At 41.4% G+C, this 20936-nt stretch overlaps 1 protein-coding gene across 1 annotated transcript in view; it reads right to left on the bottom strand.

The window, feature by feature from the left end:
• Gnl3l (G protein nucleolar 3 like) overlaps positions 1–20936 on the bottom strand; it is a 34910-nt gene that overhangs the window by 5863 nt on the left and 8111 nt on the right. The window contains exons 3-14 of the mRNA XM_015506538.2: positions 15754–15794; positions 14257–14364; positions 12869–12985; positions 12015–12098; positions 11710–11845; positions 10575–10678; positions 8093–8237; positions 5795–5882; positions 5132–5306; positions 4894–5036; positions 4455–4591; positions 2491–2618 (exon numbers count right to left, since the gene is read on the bottom strand). Of these exons, the coding sequence (XP_015362024.1) occupies positions 2491–2618; positions 4455–4591; positions 4894–5036; positions 5132–5306; positions 5795–5882; positions 8093–8237; positions 10575–10678; positions 11710–11845; positions 12015–12098; positions 12869–12985; positions 14257–14364; positions 15754–15794 (1406 nt within the window). The remainder of the gene's footprint in view (positions 1–2490; positions 2619–4454; positions 4592–4893; positions 5037–5131; positions 5307–5794; positions 5883–8092; positions 8238–10574; positions 10679–11709; positions 11846–12014; positions 12099–12868; positions 12986–14256; positions 14365–15753; positions 15795–20936) is intronic.

Genomic DNA, 20936 nt, shown 5'->3' with positions numbered 1-20936 from the left:
GGGTTTTTTTTTTTTTTTTTTGGTGGTGGTACTGGGGATTGAACCCTGGTATATTATATATTATAAAGTAATATATATATTACTTTATAAATGAGCTGTATCCCTGACCTTTTTGAGACAGGTTCTCGCCAGGTTACCAAAGCTGTCCTCCTATCTCAGCATCCAGAGTCACTAGGATTACAGGCATACACAACCATGCCCAAAGGGTCATTGCTAACTAAACACTGGAAAAGCACAGAGCATACTTGGGGGGCACCAAAAAGGGAATGGGGAATGGGAGTGGCAGGAGTGAAAGATGTATGTAAGTACTACAAGCCAGTATTAACAGAAAGTTTATTATATGCCCAGTACCATTCTAAGTTCATATATGAATATACATGTGAGTGTGTGAGTGTGTGTGTGTCTTAGTTTAAGTACATTCCTGGATATTTGTACAACCATAAAAATCACCTAACAATGCATCTCTCAGAACATCTCCCCATTGTGAGGCATCATATGTGACTATATTCACCCCTCTGTATATACGTGTTAATTAACTTAATCCTTCTAACAATGTTATGACAAACAAAGCACATGAGGTCACACATCTAACATGCAGTGGAGTAAATTAGAACCTAAGCAGACTAGCTCCAGAGCCCATGCATATGACCACCCACTTCCCTGTAGCAAGGAAAAGGCAAGAGATGGGACTGAGTAAAGCTATCACACCGCACCACTTGGGTTGAGGGCAGAAGCACTATTCACGATGCAGTATACCAGGGAACCCTTTCAGGTTTCTGAGGAAAAAAAGGGTGTGTTCTAGAGCTTAGGAACTCAGTGAAAAATATTACAACTTTACACTGATTTTCCCTTTAAGCAACGGGAAACCGTGAAAACAAGAATAGTGTGATTCCTTCACAGCTGGAGACCACAAATTCTCTTCCAGACTAACTAGAGACTATGGTTTCCTCCTTGGACTGACTGCATGCCCTATGGTGGCCCCTTTCTTTATTATTAATGTTCTAATATACAAACCTGCCTATGTCATTTCCCTGCTTAAGAAACCCTTCCAGATATATAACCATAAAAATAAAAGACAGCTCCTGAAATTAAGCATGTGGAACAATCTCCAAGATGAATTTGTACATGAATCAAGTAAAATGCAGAACTATATGAACAGCATTAAAATAGTTATCTGTAACTGCTTGTGTGGGTATATGTGCACATATAAATATGGAATAGCTCTGAAAAGACATCCAAAAGTCTAATAGTGACTGGCTCCAAGAAAGGAACAGGGTGGCTGAGACACAGAAACAAGAGAAAGATTTACTTCTTGCTGGATAGCTTTTAGTACCTTTTAAATTTTAAAATATGATTTGCATTACCTATTTTAAAAATTTTAAAAAAGAAAAAAATTAATAAGCACAACAGAGGTGAAAATCCCTTTGAAGGCAGGTGCAGTGGTGCACACCACTAATCCCAGTGACCCGGGAGGTTGAGGCAAGAATATAGTAAAGTCAAGGTCAACCTCAACAACTTGGGAAGACCCTGTCTCAAAATTAAAAAAAAAAAAAAAGTTGTGCACAACAATGGTACATCCCTGTAATCCCAGCAACCCCAGCACCTTGAGAGGCTAAGGCAGGAGGATAGCAAGTTCAAGTCCAGCCTCAGCAATTTAGCAAAGACTTAAGCAACTTTTTAAGTGGTGGTACTGGGGATTAAACCCTGGGGTACTTTATAAATGAGCTATATCCCTCTTCTCTAACCCACAAACAGTATAGATGAGGGCTCTTAGAACCATGCTGTCTTCAACCTTCACCCCACCCCCTTTCCCATCCCTGCCAATACTCCATGTGCCTCTCATCAGAGTGAAGATGTCTTTCTGAAATGCAGAGATGAGGGAACTGGAAGAAAAAGAGGCTGGAAAAAACCACCTAGAGTCATGCCATGCAAGTCTTGAATAACAGAACTCAGATATAAGAACCTAATTCTGTAGGTGCTAGGGAGCCATGAACGGCATTTAATCAGAGGAGGTTAACATGGTCGGACTAGGCCATAAAAAACAGACCTGGGGCATATGTCTAGGTGAGTTGAGGACTGGATGTTTACTCTAGAGTTATGGAAATGGTAGAAACAAAGGGAAATTGACAGATTCTCAAAGAGATTTTGAAGGGAAAAAACCATAGGACTTGCTGACTGACAGTTATAGCATCTTGGGTACTAAGTGGGAGAAAGAAAAGTCATTTGCAACTTAAAACAATTGAGTGACTAAATAGTAATACCTGTTCTATGGACTAGAACCAGGTCTGGGAAAAAAGCTTGGAAGATTATATTTCTTCTCCTTAGACCTATTATCATTTGGCAAAAGACACACCAGGTCAGGCATCCAGGAACCCACAGGGAGTATATGAACCACTCACACCCACCTTGTAGGAGCTAGGCAAGACAGACTGACCCCTTTCTAGAATGTGGGTAAAGGAAAGGGTTGCCATGAAGAAAGAGGAAAAGTACCTTATATACGGTGGTTTTATTTTCAATGGCATCTGCTATTTTCACCATCGGAGAATGAAGCCACTTAATCTCCATTTCGAGCGGGTCTGTGTCGCCCAACAGCTCATCTGATTCTCCGGTGGCCAAGCCTTTAACAGAACCAAAACCATCATCAGGATCCTTGCTCCTCTCTGCTGTCAGCCCCTTGGTCAGGTGTTAGCAGAAAGGACATGTGGATGCTGCTCAGGGAAGTCAAGTGGGGGAGAAGCTTCTCAGTCCTACTAAAAGGCTACATGAAGAATGATTAAAAGCATGAGTTTTATAATATGACATTCGCCTACTGGGGGCTGGCCTCAGAGTCTTGGCTTGCTAATCTGAAAAATAGAAATTTCACAAGCCCTATACACAGAGGGCTACTGTGAGACATGGCAGAGGAGCCCTATTATTGTTTAACCCAACCATGATGTTGCTCTATAACTGGAAGCTACCAGGATTACCTCCCTAGGACCAGGACTCTGTTTCTTCTGGCCCATTGTCTGGAGTTGGTCTCCACTGTAATCTCAGATGTGCCAACTGCCTTGTGCCACACTATCCTCATACCTCCTATAGTTCTGCCCCCATTCCATTCTTCCTAGTTCCTACTCACCCTTTAAGATCCAGTACTAGGACCAACTCATCCAAAAATGCTTCACTACTAAGCTCTCCCCCACCCTCTTCTCTATGTCCCAGACTTCAATCTTTTGCCTAAATGTACTCTCAGTGATGAAGCCCCACTTGTCCTCATACCCATCAAGAGTCAAGCATCATCCTGAAAACATGATCTCCCATCCCTCTCAAGTTCCCCCGGAGAGAAGTGAAAACTAAAGTTCAGAAAGGGGGAGGGTGACCTGCCTAAAGCCACAGGGAGAATAAACAAGGAAGTAAACAAGTTCTCTTGTCCTCATTTGTAATAAAAGGAAATTAGAAAACCCAGAGAAGAAAATATCTGACCCTCCAAGAGAAACAGATACCAGAAGCTAGGTTACCAAGACATTCTCAACTACCTCACAGTGTCTACACAAGGGTCCAGGGAGTCTTGGGACTGGATACAGAAAGAGGCCAGAGCCACAAAGCCAGGGCTTCAGAGGGTAGTGTCTTGTGAAAAGAAACTTTCTAAAAAGTTTCTGAAAGTCACACTTTAATAATAAAGTCACCTTAATAATAGCTAAAATTTACTAAGGATTTATTTACTATATGCAAATTACTGTTCTACATGTCTTTTCCTTTCTCGTGTGCTAAGCATTGAACCCAGGGCTGTGAGCACACTAAGCCACTGAGCTACATTCCCTAGCTATCTTTTACACAGTAAATAAATCCTTACAATCACTTACCATGGGTGCTGTTGTCACCATTTTACAGATGACATCATTGATACAGGGAGAAGTGAAATAACTGTTCAGCCTCATATAGCTAATAAGAAACAAAGCTTGGACTGAATGCAGGCAGTTCAACCTTTCAGCCACCTAGCTACTCAGAGCTGGGTATCTTAGATAACAGGGCAGTAGAGCTGGTTCCAAGGCTACCTTTGCATGCCACTGTCTATGTGCCTTTTGGCAAACATTACCATTTTGTGAATTAGACACCTCACCAGCCAATGGGCATTAAGAAGGAAAGCCTAGGAATACATTTGCCATGGTGGTGGAAAAGCCTATAGCAACAGTAGACAAAGGGCTTTTGAAAGGAACATCTAAACCCACTCCAGGCCAGGTCCCAAGAGATAAGAATTTGCACCTAACAAAAGCTCACAACCATCACCACCACCACCACCCCCTGGCCCAGATTACAATTCTCTACCTTGCAGGAAAAGAAATTAGGCTGAGCTTGTTAAACTTATACAAAACACAAGTAGTAGAACCAGGGAAGAGGAGATTGTAAGTGGGATCTGCCATCAGGTCTGTGTGGCACCATCAGGAGAAGACCAAGTACAACCAGTTATCCATACTTACATTCCATGGTGTCTTCATTGGCCTGCTCAGTATCTTCAATGTCAAAGACCTCAGTCATTTCCTTAACAATCTCAGCACTCAAGTGGGCTGGTAGAGTGTGGGTGGGTGGTGGTGGTGTATAGAAGCTGATCTTTCCACTGCATTGAGAGGTGGAAGGAAATTGATGATGGTCATTGAGAGAAATAATGATCAATCAAAAAGAGGATGAGTTCAAAAGCCAGAAACAGTAAGGGACAAGAAAACGCAGAGTGGCTTCTGAACAATAGGATGAGTTGCTCGATAATCACTGGCACAAAGTCCCAAGCACAACATGCCCTCGTGCCTTGGTTTTCCCCTGCCTTGGGATAGAGGACAGGTAGCCACACCAGCTGTGATAAACACAGATGAGCTATTGTAGAGCCAGACTCCCAGCAGGCCTCATGCTCAGTCCCTTCCTCACCTCACCCAGTCAGCTAGGACAGCTTTAGCAGCCTGCTCCTGACTGTATAAGCCTCCCTTCTTCTTCTTTCCCAAGCGGTGGGCCACTGCAGTTAGAAAGTGCTCAGTGGTCTGGAACCCAGAAACTCCATAGTAGTTGGAAATCTGGTTTAGGAAGGAAAAAAAGAAGTCATTAGGAAGAAAAAAATAGTTCTTGGAGTGGGTAGGGTAGGGCATCCACCAGGGGACCTGCTGTGTACCTCTTCCAGGTTGCAGCGCTGTAAAATGGTCTCCACTGGGGTCACAGGATCTGCCAGCTTCTGCACATGGATGCAGTTACGCAAAATAGTGCCCACCTCGGAGTTGGGTCCTGGGACAATGCCTGGAGCATCCAGCAGCCTGATGAACTTGTCTAGGTAGACCTCCTGCATGAATCTGGGGTGGGAGAGAAGAAAAAACTGCATGTGCTTGACATTTAATCATAAAGGTTGAGCCTGGAGAGGTGGGGGAGGGGATAAAGGAGCAAGGAGAAGGTGTCTTACAGAAGCTGAAAAATGTAGGGCTGGTGGGGTCTGGGGCCCTATAGACCTTGGGCTGATTCTAAAATTCAGCGTCTGCCATTGGGGACCAGGCTGCAGAACCATAAGTATGCTTCTGACTCTCTGGGTTTCAGTTGCTCCATCTATGCACCGGAGCAACTCACGAGTAGCCCAATCTTGCATTGTTCTTATGAGGAACTAATGAGAAGGACCCAGCAGGGTGCCTGTACCACACCTGGGGGTACTAGGAAAATGAGGGACTCCCACGCCCAGGAAAAGAATCAGAGGATTGTACAAAATTAGGAAAGGGATAAGGCTGAAGGAATAGGAGTTTGAGGGAACTTTAGTGTTAAGAAGTTGTGAAGTAGAGGAGCAGGTGCTTACTTGGTAACCCCAGGAACGGCTCCCACACTGCATGCACGGCTGCGCTTCAGGCTATTGATCAGGCTGCTCTTCCCAACATTGGGAAGGCCTAGAAAGTAGCAGCAGATGACTCAGGGTAGAAATGACCCTCAGGAACATCAAGTCAGACTCTGTGAGGGAAGCCTGGCAGGAGCAGTGATCAGGCCATGGAGAAGCCAAAAACAGAGCCTGGCCTCCTGCCTTCCCACTCTAAGCTCTGATCAAGACCCTTACAAGGCCTTTCTTCCTCTCTTCCTTTTGTGGACATGCTCAGTAAATGTGTTCTTCTCTCTAGATGTGACATCCACCTCCTACCCACAACCAGCCTGGAGAGGAGCTCAATTCAAGGCCTCACAGGCCCAATGCAACAGAAGGTGGACATCAAGAAACGTCTGTAAAACACAGGGCCATCTGTTCTGCTGTGTAATTGCCCCGGGGGATAAGGGGGTTCTCTCCAGATACCAGTCTCTTTGTGCAGCTGTCTTTTCTTGTGATTTTTTTTTTTTTTTTTTTTTTGGTATTTAGGCACCTGTGAACTGCTCTCAGCCTGTGAATAGCTTGTTTCTTCCTCCCTGGGTCTCTCATTCTCACCATTCTCTCTGCATGTGCATGAATTTACATATGTAGACTACTCTCTCATATATGTGCTTTGGTTTCTATACACCTCTCTTAGTGATTTTCTCATTCCAAAATATGACTGTTTTGTGCTTTTTTTTTTTTTTTTTTTTTTGGTCTCTCTCCCAGTCTATTTCTCTAGCATCTCTTTTTCTTTTTCTGTGTATGTTTGTATCTAAGCATCTATTTCTCATTCTGGCCATAGTTCTTTCTGATTCTCTACACCCCACCAATTCTGCCTCTTTGTAATTCCTTCTATGCTAACTTCTGTCAGCCTCCTTCTGACCATACCTAAGGTGAATCAGGTAAATGATGGCTATTAGAGACTCCCATGCCCAGAGTAAGAATCAGAGGATGGTCCAAAATTAGAAGGGGCTAAAGACATGGAAGCCTCCTCTCTATGAGTTCCTCTACATATTTGCTTCCTGAATGTGTTTCATTGTAACTCTTTTTATCTCTGCAGGTATCTCCCTAAGCCTATGTGTGTTTGTGTGTGTTTCTCTCTCTACACATACAATCTGTCTCATCGGGAGAGAGATACATGAATATATCTGTCTCATCATAGACATGTTCATGTATCTCTCTCCCGATGACTCTAGATTGTGTTAGAGGGTTATAGTGTATCTAGGCACATGAGTGTTACCCTATGACTCTATTTGCTTTAAGAGAACAGAGTTGGGGTGAGTACATGTGGAAAAGGCTTGGTCTGCATGCATTGGCCCCTCTGTCTCCAGATGTGCATCTGCTGAGTGTGTACAAGATTCCACACATGTAGGTATATGTGTGTGTGTGTGTTTACGGATATATATGTGTACTCAAGTCTGTGTGTGTGTGTGTTTCTTTGTGTCTATATATCTCTCTTTGAGTCTGCCTTCATCCCTGAATGTTCTTTCTTTGGGTATGATGTCTGCACTCTATATACATGGGGTGTCCTTATCCTTTCTATGCCTCCCTCTGTAGGTTTCTGTACACACAAATCTAACTCAATGTCCCTTTTGGTATTTCTTTTTGGTCATTATATCCCTCTCTCTCTCTGCATCCCTCTGTCATTTAAATTTGTCTAATTCTTTCATTCTCCACCAACCCTGCCATCTGGCCTTCCTGTTTTATTTTTCTGCATCTTCCTCTGTCTATTCAAGTATATGTATCTATACATTCTCAACTGTCCAACTCTCTCTCCATTTCTCTATCTTGGCTTTACTTTCTCTGCCTGATGATCTGTCTTCATTTGTCTCTCATGATTTCCCTAGTCCCTTCCCATGATCCTTCCCTTAGTACCCTGGGTTCCATAAAAGCTCAGGATTAAAACTCAGCCCTGCCTTGTCTTGCACTGGGCTAACTCCACAAGTCTTTTTTTTTTCCCCCTTTTTCTGGGTTTCAGTGTCCTCATCTATAAAAGAGAGAGAGTAACACCTCCTTCCCACAGCTCTGACAAGATGAGATGATAACAATTCCAAGATTGGCACTATGTATGTGGTCCATGGTTCTAACATTCAATAAACTGTGGTGACTATGAACGTGCTTTTCCATGTCCACCTATCCAAATTACAGCTCAGAAAACCCTTTCTGAACCACTCCCTTCTTCCCCCAAAAGGCATATTTTCCCCAATGAAATCCCTCTTCAAAGAAGGAACCTAGACCCCAAGACTGTTCACCATGCCTTACCCACGACACCCACACGGATGTGGGTGCGTACTTCACCCAGGCGGCAATAGTTTCCCAGAACCCTCATGAGATTTTCAGCTCCAAAGCAAGCTTTGCTTTTTAGCAGCGATTCAGGGGCTTGATCCACTGGCACATTACACCGATTCTGGAAAATAAGGGCTATTACAGAAGAGGCATCAGGTAGCAGATGAAATCTGAGTCCAGATTTTCAACTTAGAGGGAAACATTCAGGAAGTCCCTGTGATCATCAAACTCCTCAGCCTAAAACAGAGGACTTCTCAGACAGGTACTGAACACCTACTCTTTACCACTCCCCTCCACTGTCTTTGCATCTCCAGATTTCTCTTGTCTCTGCTTCTGACTTCACATGTTTCTTGCTTCCCATAGAAGGGGGCAGGGTGGCATCCTGGCTCTAGACAAGTCACGTTTGAGTTCCAGTTCTACCTCTCATAGGCCTATTGCAAGCAAAGCCTGCTTCCCTTCTCTAGGCCTCATGTGCACAACAAGAATGCCTGCCCTCCTTGCCTCTACAGGGATGAGGAGGTGACTGAACCAAAGACTACATTCCCTTGACACCTCACACAAGACAAGGCCATCCCAGCCTCCACATCTTTATTCCTAACACCACCTCCTCTGCCCAGAATGCCTTTCCTCCTTTTCTTCATCCCTTACTCACCCCAACATTGTTTCTAGTGCCACAAAGTTAGAATTAAACTAAACATCCATCAATAAGAAATAGGTTCAAAAAGCCTATCTGGCATATCCTTAAGGTAGAATACAAATGTAACACAACAGGTTTCTTCTTTCATTTGTTTGTTTTTTGAGGTACTGGGGATTGAACCCAGGAGCATTATACCACTGAGAAGCACATTCAGTCCTATTTGTTTTTTTAAAATTTTGAGACAGAGTCTTAATAAATTGCTGGCCTTGGCCTCAAACTTGCAATCTTCTTGCCTCAGCCTCCTGATTGTCTGGGATTACAAATTTGCACCACCATGCCCAGCTGGAATACAACTGTTCAAAACATCTTTGCCTTCAAAACAGCCACAAAATTGGGCTCAGTAGTAGACTGCTTATCTAGCATGCACAAGACTCTGGGTTTGATCACTAACAGCACACAAACACATGTGAAAAAAAAAAAGGTCAAAAGACTATAAATGAGACAACATATTTCTCAAAGCCATAAAAGTTCAAAGTTATCTAAATAAATCCAACATAGATTAACCCTGTTTATATAGGGATTTCTGTTTGGGAAATGTTGATTTGAGAATCACATGTCCCTGGGAATAAAAACGGGCATGCCTACAATAGAAAAATAAAAACATGGGGCCGGGGTTGTGGCTCAGTGATAGAGCGCTTGCCTAGCAAGAATGAGGCACTGGGTTCAATCCCTGGCACCACATAAAAATAAAATCAAATAAAATAAAGGTACTGTGTCTATCTATAAAAAATTTTTTAAATAAATAAAAAAATAAAAACATTAATACTATTAAGTATTGGCAAGGGGACAGGGAACCAGGTGTGGTGGTGTATGCCTATAATCCCAGTGACTCAGGAGGCTAAGGAGGATTGCAAGTTTGAAGTCAGCCTCAGCAACTTAGTAAGACCCTGTCTCAAAATAAAAAAAAAAATAGGAAGACTAGGGATGAAACAATCTTGGGTTCAAGACCCAGTATTTAAAAAAGATATAGGGGGTCCTATTCATCTACCCCACTGGTGGGAGGATAAACTGTGACAGCCATTATGAAAGCAATTCCATCTATGTTGTGAAAAATGCAAAATGCACAAAGCCTATGTATGACCCAGTGATTCCATTTCTCAGTACCTAACCCACACCAATACTTGCCTCCATGCCAAGGAGAGTGTACAAGGGAATTTGTGGAAGTACAGATTATAATAATGAAAAATGGTAAACTAGGGGCCTGGGATGTAGCTCAATAGTAAAGTGCTTGCCTAGCATTCTTAAGGCCCTGGGTGCCATTCCCAGCACTACAAAAAATACTAAGTTTAATGCCTGGGTTGGGTTTGTGGCTCAGTGGTAGAATATTTGCCTAGCATGTGTGGGGTACTGGATTTAAGCCTTAGCACCACACAAAAATAAAAAATAAATAAAATAAAGGTATTAAAAAACTAAGTTTAATGCCTGGTGCAAAACTGGAAAAAAAAAAGTTCCCCTAGCACCCAAATTTTCTCTCTAGAAGCAACCAATGTTTCTGTAATACTTTTTCATAATAAAAAATGTATTTCTATATTAATGATATGATTAACAGTAAAATATAACTTTCTTATATTCATATATGAATATACAACCAATGAAACTCCACTTCATGTATAAACACAAAAATGGGATCCTAATTAAGGCTCAACATTGAAGGCACAGTTCAATTACTAAAGGGATAAAGGACCCATTCCATATCATAACTCCCTAACCCTGGTCCTAGGCTACCCTGAAAAAGGATAGATACCCTGATCCCAGACTTACCAGGTTTTTGACCTGATGTTGGGTGCTGGCCTTAAAAGCCACAGTTGGCAGCTCATTACGAAGGTAATCCAACCACTTCTCCACAATCTCCTTAGGAACCAAGTCTGGGGAAAATAGGAACAGATGGGGTTGGCAAGGAGAACATCATCTCCATGGCTCACTCCAAAGACATATCCATAAACACCGAAGGGTAGGGCCACCTCCTGCCAATAGGTCTCTCCACTGGCTCTGTCAGTCCCTGCCCAGTCTCCAGATGGGAGTTACAAAGGAGAGTCTGGTCTACGGGACCAGTTGGCCCTCCCTGAAGGCAACTGTTCGCTCAGGGAAAAAATGTGCAAACTAGTTGTTTGGTCCCAAATGGCCTCCTTCCAAGTCAAGGTGCCCAAGGTGCCAGAGGCCTGCCAAAGACTGTTTTCCCTCTCAAAGGGTTGGAGATATAGCTCAGTGGTAGAGTACCCTTAAAAAATAAGTTTAGTGCCTGGTACAAAAATTAATAAAGTGTTCCCCTAGCACAAAAATTCTCTCTCTAGAAGTATTAATGATGTAGTCAGTGGTAGAGCACTCCTGGATTCAAACTCCAGTACTGTAAAAAGAAAAATAACAACTATCACAAGAAAGACTATCATTTGTGAAGTACTGACCATGTACCAAACATTAACCCTCAAACAAACCTGTCAGGTTGGGACATTCATGACCCATTTTATAAACAGAGAAATAGGAGATCTCAGAAGTGACATGACTTGTCTAATAACTCAAGAGAAAATAACACAGGTAGGATGAGACACAAACCTGATGATTCCTCAGTCCATATGCTCTTTTACTCCAATCTTTGAGTTCCAGTTTGGGGAAGAGAAGAGCTCTCCAGGACTGTCAAGTCATAAAAATGGCTCAAAAATGGCAAGAATGGTGACCTGAAAGGTTGACTTCACGTCCACCTTGCATTACACTCATTTGTGTGTGTATGTATTTGTGTACCTTCAGACAATATTCCTGGCTTTGAAAACTGGAATAAGGATTTCTACCCGGCATGACAGTTATGAGTACCAATGTGTTGCTCGATCTATATCTGGTATGAGCTAGTCTTTCAAGAAGGCTGACCCCTTCCCTGCCTTACTCAATCCAGCCAAACACCTACCAATCTTGTTCAAGACCAGGACCAGCTTCTTGTTGCCCTCTGCCCGCAAAACAGCCTCCTCCATTTGGAAACACCGACACCCCAATGGGTCTCTGGCATCCAGGACTTCCAGAATCACATCAGAGTATTGTACTACCTGTACAGCAGAGGACAGAGGGATGAAGGCAGGGAATAGAGTGGACAGTAGTCATGTAGGCTCATGAAAGAAAAGGTCTCCATTTCAGTCAGGAAAAATCAGAAATGGAAAAGAAATGAAAATGGATTGGGACCCTCCCAAAAAGGTCTTAAGAAATGGATCCCTGCACCTTACGGAACTCCTTGTAATAAGCCTTCCTTGTAGCCTCATCATCCAGCTGAGGAAACATATTTAATTCCTGCAAAACCTCCTCCTAAAAGAGAAAATAAAGAGAATGGATTGGGGAAAGAAGGGACGAGAAGGGGGAAAAGACACAGAGTACAGAAGTGTACATGCTCAAGGGCTTTGGAAACCACAGGAGGCTAGGGAAGCCATGTCAGTCTCAGTCCACCTAAAAGTAACTTTGACCAACCCACACAGTTGAAAACTGGAAAAAGAATGAACAGAACAACATGGTGCATGTGTTTAGCTATGTATATGCATATACTTGAGCACCAGTCAGACGCCTGAGCATGCACAGTGGAGTGTAAGGGAGGGATGTGAGGAAAACAATCTATGGTAGATATATAATTGGGAAGCCAAAATCTGCACTATATATCAGGAGTTGGTAATTGCATATTCTGTGTTTGAATCAAGAACAGATGCCAGAAAAGCAGTGAGAAGGCCCAGAAGGAAAACGAAATCCCCCCATATGCTTCTCTCTCTCAACCCTCCCCTTTATACTCTTACTCCCTCTTTTATACCCCCTCCACTCATCACACCTTTCCAAGCCCCCAACCCTACCACCACTCCCAGTTTGGGGCTCAAGTTTGGGAGAGAGATGCTCTCCAGAGATACCTAGTCAGAAATAAGTTTCAAAATGGCCCCTTATCTCCCCTTTACCCTCCCCCACTGTCCCTAATCTTTCCTCTCTGTACTTATTCCTTTCTTCCCCTCCAACAACCTCACACCCTTCCTGTCCCTTTTGCAGTGTGACAGCAAACCCACACTAATCCCACCCAGGGGCACAGGCTGCTCTCTTACCTTGCGTTCAAACTCCTCCTGGCGTCTCAGGACATCCTGACAGTAGCTCTCAATGGTCCTGCGTCTGTGTCTCTCTTGCTCCCGGGCAGCCTGCTGCTTCTCCCTCATCTCCTCAACCTACCAAGTGAACAGATTGCTAGGACTAGAGCTGACTAGATCTACATACTAAGAGAGAAATGGATGACAGAGTAAATAGTGCTACATGGCAGAGGTAAGAGAAACTGGGATACAGAGTGAGGGCAGACAGAACAGCAGGAAATAGAGTACTTGAGAGGAAGAAATTGGAGAAATGAAGGGAAGGAGATAGTGGTAGAGAAAAAAGAGAGTGGACACAGTGGCACACACATGTAATCCCAGAGACTCATGAGGCTGACAGGAGGATCAGAAGTATTGAACCCAGCCTAGGTGACTTAGAAAGACCTTGTCTCAAAAATAAAAAGGGTTAAGGCTGGGATTATAGCTCAGTGGTAGAGTGCCTGCCTAGCATGCGTGAGATACTAGGCTCAATCCCCAAGCACCACATAAAAATAAATAAAATAAAGATACTATGCCCATTTACAACTAGAAAAATACTTTTAAAAATAAATAAAAAGGGCTGGGGATGTAGCTCATTGCATAGAATACCCCTAGGTTCAATCCCCAGTATCACAAAAATAAATAAATAAATAAATAAGAAAAAGAAAAAGAGGGTATGTGAAGCTAAGAGACTGCATTATAAGCAGAGAGGAATCACTTAAGACCAGACAAGAAAAAAGGACAAGGTCCTGGGATATAACCTCATTTTAAAAGTTGGAAGTAAAAGCTGGATGCCATGGTGCTGGCCTGTATTCCCAACTATTCAGGAGGATAAAGGAGGTAGATCCCTTCAGCCCAGGATTTCAAGGATACTCTGGGCAACATAGATATCCAGTCTCAAAAATCACACAAGCAAGCAAGCACACAAAAAAGCAGGAAGAAGAGCAGCAAGAGAGAAATGCAAAAGGTTGGTCAAGAGGAAGGAAACATTCAGGCGAGTGGAATGTCAAAGTCAAAATCGGGAATGCTTCAAGGAAAGCATGGTCTCAAATGCTGAGAATTCTACTAAGATGAGAGAAAAAAGCTATCCATGAATATGGCATGAAGGTTGGCACTGGGGAAGCCAACAGGGGTGGTTTCCATGGAGAAGTGGGAATGTAAGCCAGAGAGTAATGGATCGGGACATGAGGGGGAAGTCAGCAAACAGAAACACTAAATCCTATATCAAGGTAACCTCCCTCCCTCACTTTCCCCATCCACAAACAGCCTCAAGAATCCTAACATCTCTCACCTCTACCCTTCCACTCAATACTTCTGCAGATCCAGCATTTAAAACAGGCCCTCTCCCTCCCCCAAGGTAAAGAAGGGCTCACCCTCTTCTTCTTTAATTCTGCCTCCCGGCTGGCATGATCATTGCAATGAACAAACTGGGGAGCGGAGGGCACTTTTGAAGTTGCTTTCTTTCCATTTTGCTTTATAGGCTGGTCGCCACACAAGAAAAAAAAATCAAACAGAAAATAAACCCAAAGAAATCACCCACAGAGGTTAAACCTTGTTCAGAGGACTGTAGCTCTGGAGGGAAAGAAAGGAGTAGGCCCAAAGGGCTTCATCCCTAGAGAACTGCCTGTTTGGCTGAGGAGAGACCCTCCGTTACTTACCCAGGCAAGGACTAACTAAAAACTCCAGGAAAGTGGTGGGGGCAGGGGCAGCTGGAAAGGTTTACCAAGGCCAAGGGAAAAGCTTTCTAGACAAGTAGTTCCCAAAATGTGGTCCCTGGGCCAACCACAGCAGCACCAGGGGACTTGGTAGAAATACAAATTATTAAATGCCATGCCAGACCTACTAAATAAGAAGCTTTGGGGCAGCACCCAGCATTCTGTTTAAAGCCACCCTAAATGATTCTGGAGGGTGGTTTAAAGTTTGTAGTCAGGCATGGTCATGTCTGTAATCCCAGTTACTCAGATAGCCAAAGCAAGAAGATAACAAGTTTGAGGCCAACAACTTACAGAAACCCTCAGCAATTTAGCAAGATCCTGTCTCAAAATTAAAAAAAAAAAAAATAGAAAGGGCTGGGATGGGGGCTGGGGTTGTGGCTCAGAGGTAGAGCGCTAGCCTACCATGCTTGAGGCACTGAGTTTGATCTCCAGCACCACATAAAAATAAAATAAAGATATTGTGTTTGCCTACAACTAAAAAATATTAAAAAAAGAAAGGGCTGGGATGTGGCTCAGTTATATAGTGTCCCTGGGTTTCAATCCCCAGTACCACAAAAAATACATTAAAAATTTTTTTTAAATGGAACTGGGGTAGCAGTATAGCTCAGTGGTAGAACTCTTGCCTATCATGGCACAAGGTCCTGGGTTCTATCCCCAATACCATAAAATATAAATAAAGAAAGCAGATGTGAGGGCTGGGGATAATAGCTTAGCAACACAGCTCTTTCCCAGCACGAACTGATGCCCTGAGTTTAATCCTCAGCACTTTTAAAAAATGGGGAGTGAGATGGAGTTGTAGCTCAGTGGTAGAGCATTTGCCTAGCACATGTGAGGCACTGGGTGAGACCCTCAGCACCACACAATAATAAATAAATAAAATAAAGGTATTCTGCCTATCTACAACTAAAACTATATTTTTAAAAATGGGAATGACAATAATCCCGACCAACGTAAATCAAGCATAAAAAGCAATGTATGGCTTATAGTGGGAACTTAATATATGCTGCTGAATCTCTGCTGCGGCCACCAAAAGCCAGGTCTACTAATTCCAATGTGGTGCTCTGTCCAGAGTCAGCCAATATCTACTGACCTGATCTCCAATAATGGGCATACCTTAAGTGTGAGCCACCCCATATGATTGTGGAGCCAACTTACCTTCTTACAGCCTTTGGAACCTTTACCTGGCTTTTTATTTTCTGCAAAAAAAGGAAAAAAGAAAAAAAAGGAAGGAATCATCATACATCTATCCAAATTTGGTCACACCTTAATCAAGGTCAGGCCACACTGAAACCTAAAAACCCTCATACACTGTGTCTATCTAGATTCAGCATAAGACAGAGATGCAGATAGTAACAACAGTATCAAAGAAATATAGGATATAATGTTTTGAGAGTTATTTCAATGTAAACTCAAACAAATTTTCAGAGAATTCTGTAGTTACCTAAATGTGTGCTTGTGACTACAAGCCTCCAGTGCCAATCTCCTTGTTTGGGGCACCTTAATAATTTCAGAGTCAGGGTGAGATCAGGGAGCAAGAAGCAAGGTAAGGTGATCTGAGGATGCCCAGCAGGCTAATCCTGCAAAAACAGCCTCAGCATGTGAGGAGAGAACTATCCCTTCCTGCTGGCTCTGCTCTGGCCATCGCCTCTAAGAGACTTGACCTACTCACTAAACTGCTGCCTCCCTTGGATCCAAGAAAGAGAGAGCTACCACTTCACCAACCATGCCTTAGGAACTTAAGAGGCCTTTCCCCAACTTCAAAGAGAAGTCCCATCTGTCATCCCCTTCACAGCTGGCCTCCTGGGGAAAAATATTTTCCCTTAATTCTCACCACTTTCAAGGGGGTCAAAGGAATTCCTAGAGAGGGAGGAGGTTCTGGAAGGTCAAGATATATACAAATGTATGAGCAGTTCGAGATTACCACACACAAAAAAAGGCTCCACTATCATATGGGGTGGTTCACACTGAAGCAGAGTTAATACAGGAAACAGAACTTAAATATTACTGCAAATCTGTAAGGAAGTTCAAGAAGATACTTCAAAGGAACTGTGTGAGAAAGATTCCTAAAACTTAAGGGATCATTTCTATAGTTACTGAAGAACTTCTGTTACTAGAGAAGTTTCTTGAATATGTAGGACTAAGTCTTGGGGGAAAAAAGATTCCCAAAAGTTGATATTGAATAGAAATGTAATAGATGTAGTAGAAAACAGAATGGACATCAATAACCATCAAATTAATATTAACCTAGAATACTCTTCTGACAGACAATTAATATCTATAATATATAAAGAACACAAAAACTTTACAACAAAAAATCAAATAACCCAATTAATAAATGGGCAAATGAATTAAACAGACTTCTCAAAAGAAGAAATAGAGATGGCCAATAAATATATGAAAAAAACGTTCAAAATCATTAGCAATTAGGGAAATGAAAATCAAAACTACACTGAGAGGCTCAAGTTGTGGCTCAATGGTAGGGCATTTGTCTAGCACGTGTAAGGCACTGAGTTCGATCCTCTGTACTACATACATAAAGTTATTTTTAAAAAACCACACTGAGATTTTATGTCACACCTATCAGAATGGCAGTCATCAAGAATACAAACAATGATAAATGCTGGAAAGGATGTGGATAAAAAGGAACATTTTTATACTGTTAGTGGGATTATAAATTATTATAACCACTATGGAAATCAGTATGAGGTTCCTCCAAAGGCTAGGCATAAACCACCTATGACCCATCTATACCACTCCTCAGTATTTATCCTGAAGAATTAAATTCATCATACTATAGTGATACAAGCATACCCATGATTACAGCAGCACAACTCACAATAGCCAAACTATGGAACCAACCTAGGTTTCCATCAATGGATGAACAGATAAAGAAAACGTGGTATATATACACAATGGGATTTTATTCAGCAATAAATAAAAATGAAATCATTACATCTGCAGGAAAATAGATGGAACTAGAGATCATTATGTTAGGTGAAATAAATCAAACTCATAAAATTAAGGGTCGTATTTTCTCTCATATGTGGAAGCTAGAGAGGAAAAGAAAGATGTGGGTGGATCCCATGAAAATCAAAGGGAAATCAATAGAGGAAAGGGTCCAAGGGGTGGGGAATGGGGAGGGAGGGAGAAGTGCTGGGGGTGGGTGATATTGGCCAAATTATGTAGTTATATTGTATATTGTGTGCATGCACAAATATGTAACAACAAATACCATCAGTATATATAACACACCAATAAGAAATGTGGGAGAAAAAATATTAAGCTAGAGGACTAAAGGAGAGAGCTTACTTTAAACAAAAAATCCAAAAGAAATGGAAATTATAATGAAAAAAAAAGGAGATAGAAGAGAAAAAGGTACAAATGGAGACACAATAGCTTTCTTAAATAATATATGAAAGTTCCTTAAATCAAAAACAGGCTTGAGGATCCAGATTGAAAAGGCACATGGAGGATCAAGATTAAAAAGCATCCTGAGGCTGGGGTTGTGGCTCAGTGGCAAAGCACTTGCCTAGTATTTGTGAGGCACTGGATTCGATCCTCAGCACCACATATAAATAAATAATAAAGGTATATCAACAACTAAAAAATACTTTAAAAAAGCATCCAAGTGTGGTAGTGCATGCCTGTAATCTAAGTTACTTAGGGGGCTGAGGCAGGAGGGTTGCAAGTTTGAAGGTAGCCTCAGCAAATTACTAAGACCCTGTCTCAAAATAATAAATAAAAATGGCTGGGAATATAGCTCAGCAGTAAAGGACCCCCTGGGCTCAATCTACAGCACAAAAATAAAATAAAATAAAATAAAATTTACAACAAGGGGGCTAGAAGTGTAGCTCAGTAGCAAAGAATGTGCTTAGCACATGTAAAGCCCTGGATTCAATCCCCAGCATGGCAAAAGAAAATTTAAAAAAAAAGACTAATCAAAAACAAAACAACAAACAAACAAACAAACAAAAAAACATATCCTAGGCATATTCAGATGAAATTTCTGAACTCCATGGCTAAAGAGAAAAATCATATAAGCTTCCAAACAGGAGCCTTTAACAAATAAGAGAGAAGCAAACAGCATTCCCAAATCTGCAACAGCTATTTCAAGTTGAGTATCCCTTATCCAAAATAAAAGGGATCAGAAGTGTTTTGGAGCTGGACATGGTGCCCGAAGCATGTAATCCTAGCTACTGGGAAGGCTGAGGAAGGCAGCTCTCAGGTTCTAGCCCAGTCTTAACAATTTAGTGAGACCCTGTTCTCAAAAAATAAAAAAGCTGGGGATATAGTTCAGTGGTAAATTGCCCCCAGGTTCAATCCTCAGTACTGAAAAAATAATAATAAATAAGAATTTTGGATTCTGGAGTATTTACATATACATATAAAATATCTTGGGGATGGGACCCAAATCTAAACATGCAATTTATTTATGTTTCACATATACCTTACAACATATCCTGAAAATAATTTTATACAATATTTTTAAATTAACATGTATGAAACAAAATTTCAGTGTGGAATTTTCCACTTGTTACATCATGTGAGCACTAAATACATTTCAGATTTTGGAATACTGGATTAGGGATGCTGAATTTGTACAAAGATCTGAGAAAATGGACTGTATATCAAATCAAATTCCTCTATCTGACCAATAGATGACTCTTACGTGAAAATAAAAGACATTTTCAGACATGCAAAGATTACCATCTGTTTCCCTTCTGGTAAAACTACTTGAAGAAAATAAAAATTAGGGGTTAGCTTAGAGAAGCAAAAACATGAAATCACACTAAAAGCTTCACTCTGTAAGATAGTATCAAAACAGCTATTATTGGGCTGGGGATGTGGCTCAAGCGGTAGCACGCTTGCCTGGCATGCGTGCGGCCCGGGTTCGATCCTCAGCACCACATACAAACAAAGATGTTGTGTCTGCCGAAAAACTAAAAATAAATAAATAAATAAATATTTAAAAAAAAAAAACAGCTATTATTGTTGGGCACAGTGGCACATGCCTATAATCCCAATGGCTGGGGAGGATGAGGCAGGAGGACCACGAGTTCAAAGCCAGCCTCAGCAATGGCAAGATGCCTAGGCAACTCAGTGAGACCCTGTCTCTAAATAAAATGCAAAATAGGGATGAGGATGTGGCTCAGTGGTTCAGTGCCTCTGAGTTCAATCCTCAATACCAAAAAAAAAAAAAAAAAGCTATTATTTAACTTTGTAACATGATAGAGAAATACAGTTTTAATTATGCTTTTGTCTTTTTTTCAATACTGGGAACTGAACACAGTGCCTTATGCATGCTAGATAAGCACTCTACCAGTGACCCACATCCCAGCCCTAATTATGTTTGTTAATTCCTAATATAACTTTAATTACTCGGGTAGGATTATTTATTTTTTTCCCACCTCTCATCCTTTAATCCCCTTCCTCTACTGATCTCCTTTTGATTTTCATGAGATTTGCCGCTATTTTTCTGAGCTTCCACATATGAAAGAAAACATTCAACACTTAACCTTCTCAGTTTGACTTATTTTGCTTCCATTGTGTGTATATACCACATTTTCTTTATTCATTCAACCACTGGACACCTGAGTTGGTTCCACAGTTTGGCTAATGTGAATTATGCTATTTAAACATGAATATGCATGTACCACTATAGTATGATAAGTTTAATTACTCAGGATAAATATTGAGGAGTGGTATAGCTGGGTCATATGGCAGTTCTATACCTAGCCTTTGGAGGAACCTCATACTGATTTCCATAGTGACTGTAATTTACAATTCCACCAACAGCATAAAAGTATTCCTTTTTCTCCACATTCTCTCCAGCATTTATTATTATTTGTATTCTTGATGACTGCCATTCTGACAGGTATGACATGAAATCTCAAGTGTAGTTTTGATTTTCATTTCCTTAATTGCTAATGATGTTGAACATTTTTTTCATATATAGTTGGCCATCACTATTTCTCGAGAAGTATCTGTTTAATTCATCTGCTCATTTTTAGTTATTTGATTTTTTGTTGTAAAGCTCTTTGAGTTCTTTATATATTATAGACGTTAATCCTCTGTCAGAAGAGTAGTTATCAAAAATGTTTCCCATTCTGTAGGTTCTCTCTTCACATTCCTAATCATTTCCATTACTGTGCAAAAGTTGTATAATTTGATGGTGAAGGATTATTTTAAAACTTTATCAATTGAGCAAAACATAAACAAATGAAGCAATAAGAGGAAATCAACAATAAAAATAAAATAGTAGAAATTTGATCAAATACACGTAGAAATTCGACCAGATAATTTAGTTACCATAATGAATATATGTTGAATTTCCCTAT

This window comes from Marmota marmota, unplaced genomic scaffold (genome assembly GCF_001458135.2).
Source record: "Marmota marmota marmota unplaced genomic scaffold, marMar, whole genome shotgun sequence".
In the NCBI taxonomy this organism is placed as follows: Eukaryota; Metazoa; Chordata; class Mammalia; order Rodentia; family Sciuridae; genus Marmota; species Marmota marmota.
Note: the sequence above shows the minus strand (reverse complement) of the source record. Positions and strands in the feature narration are given on the sequence as shown.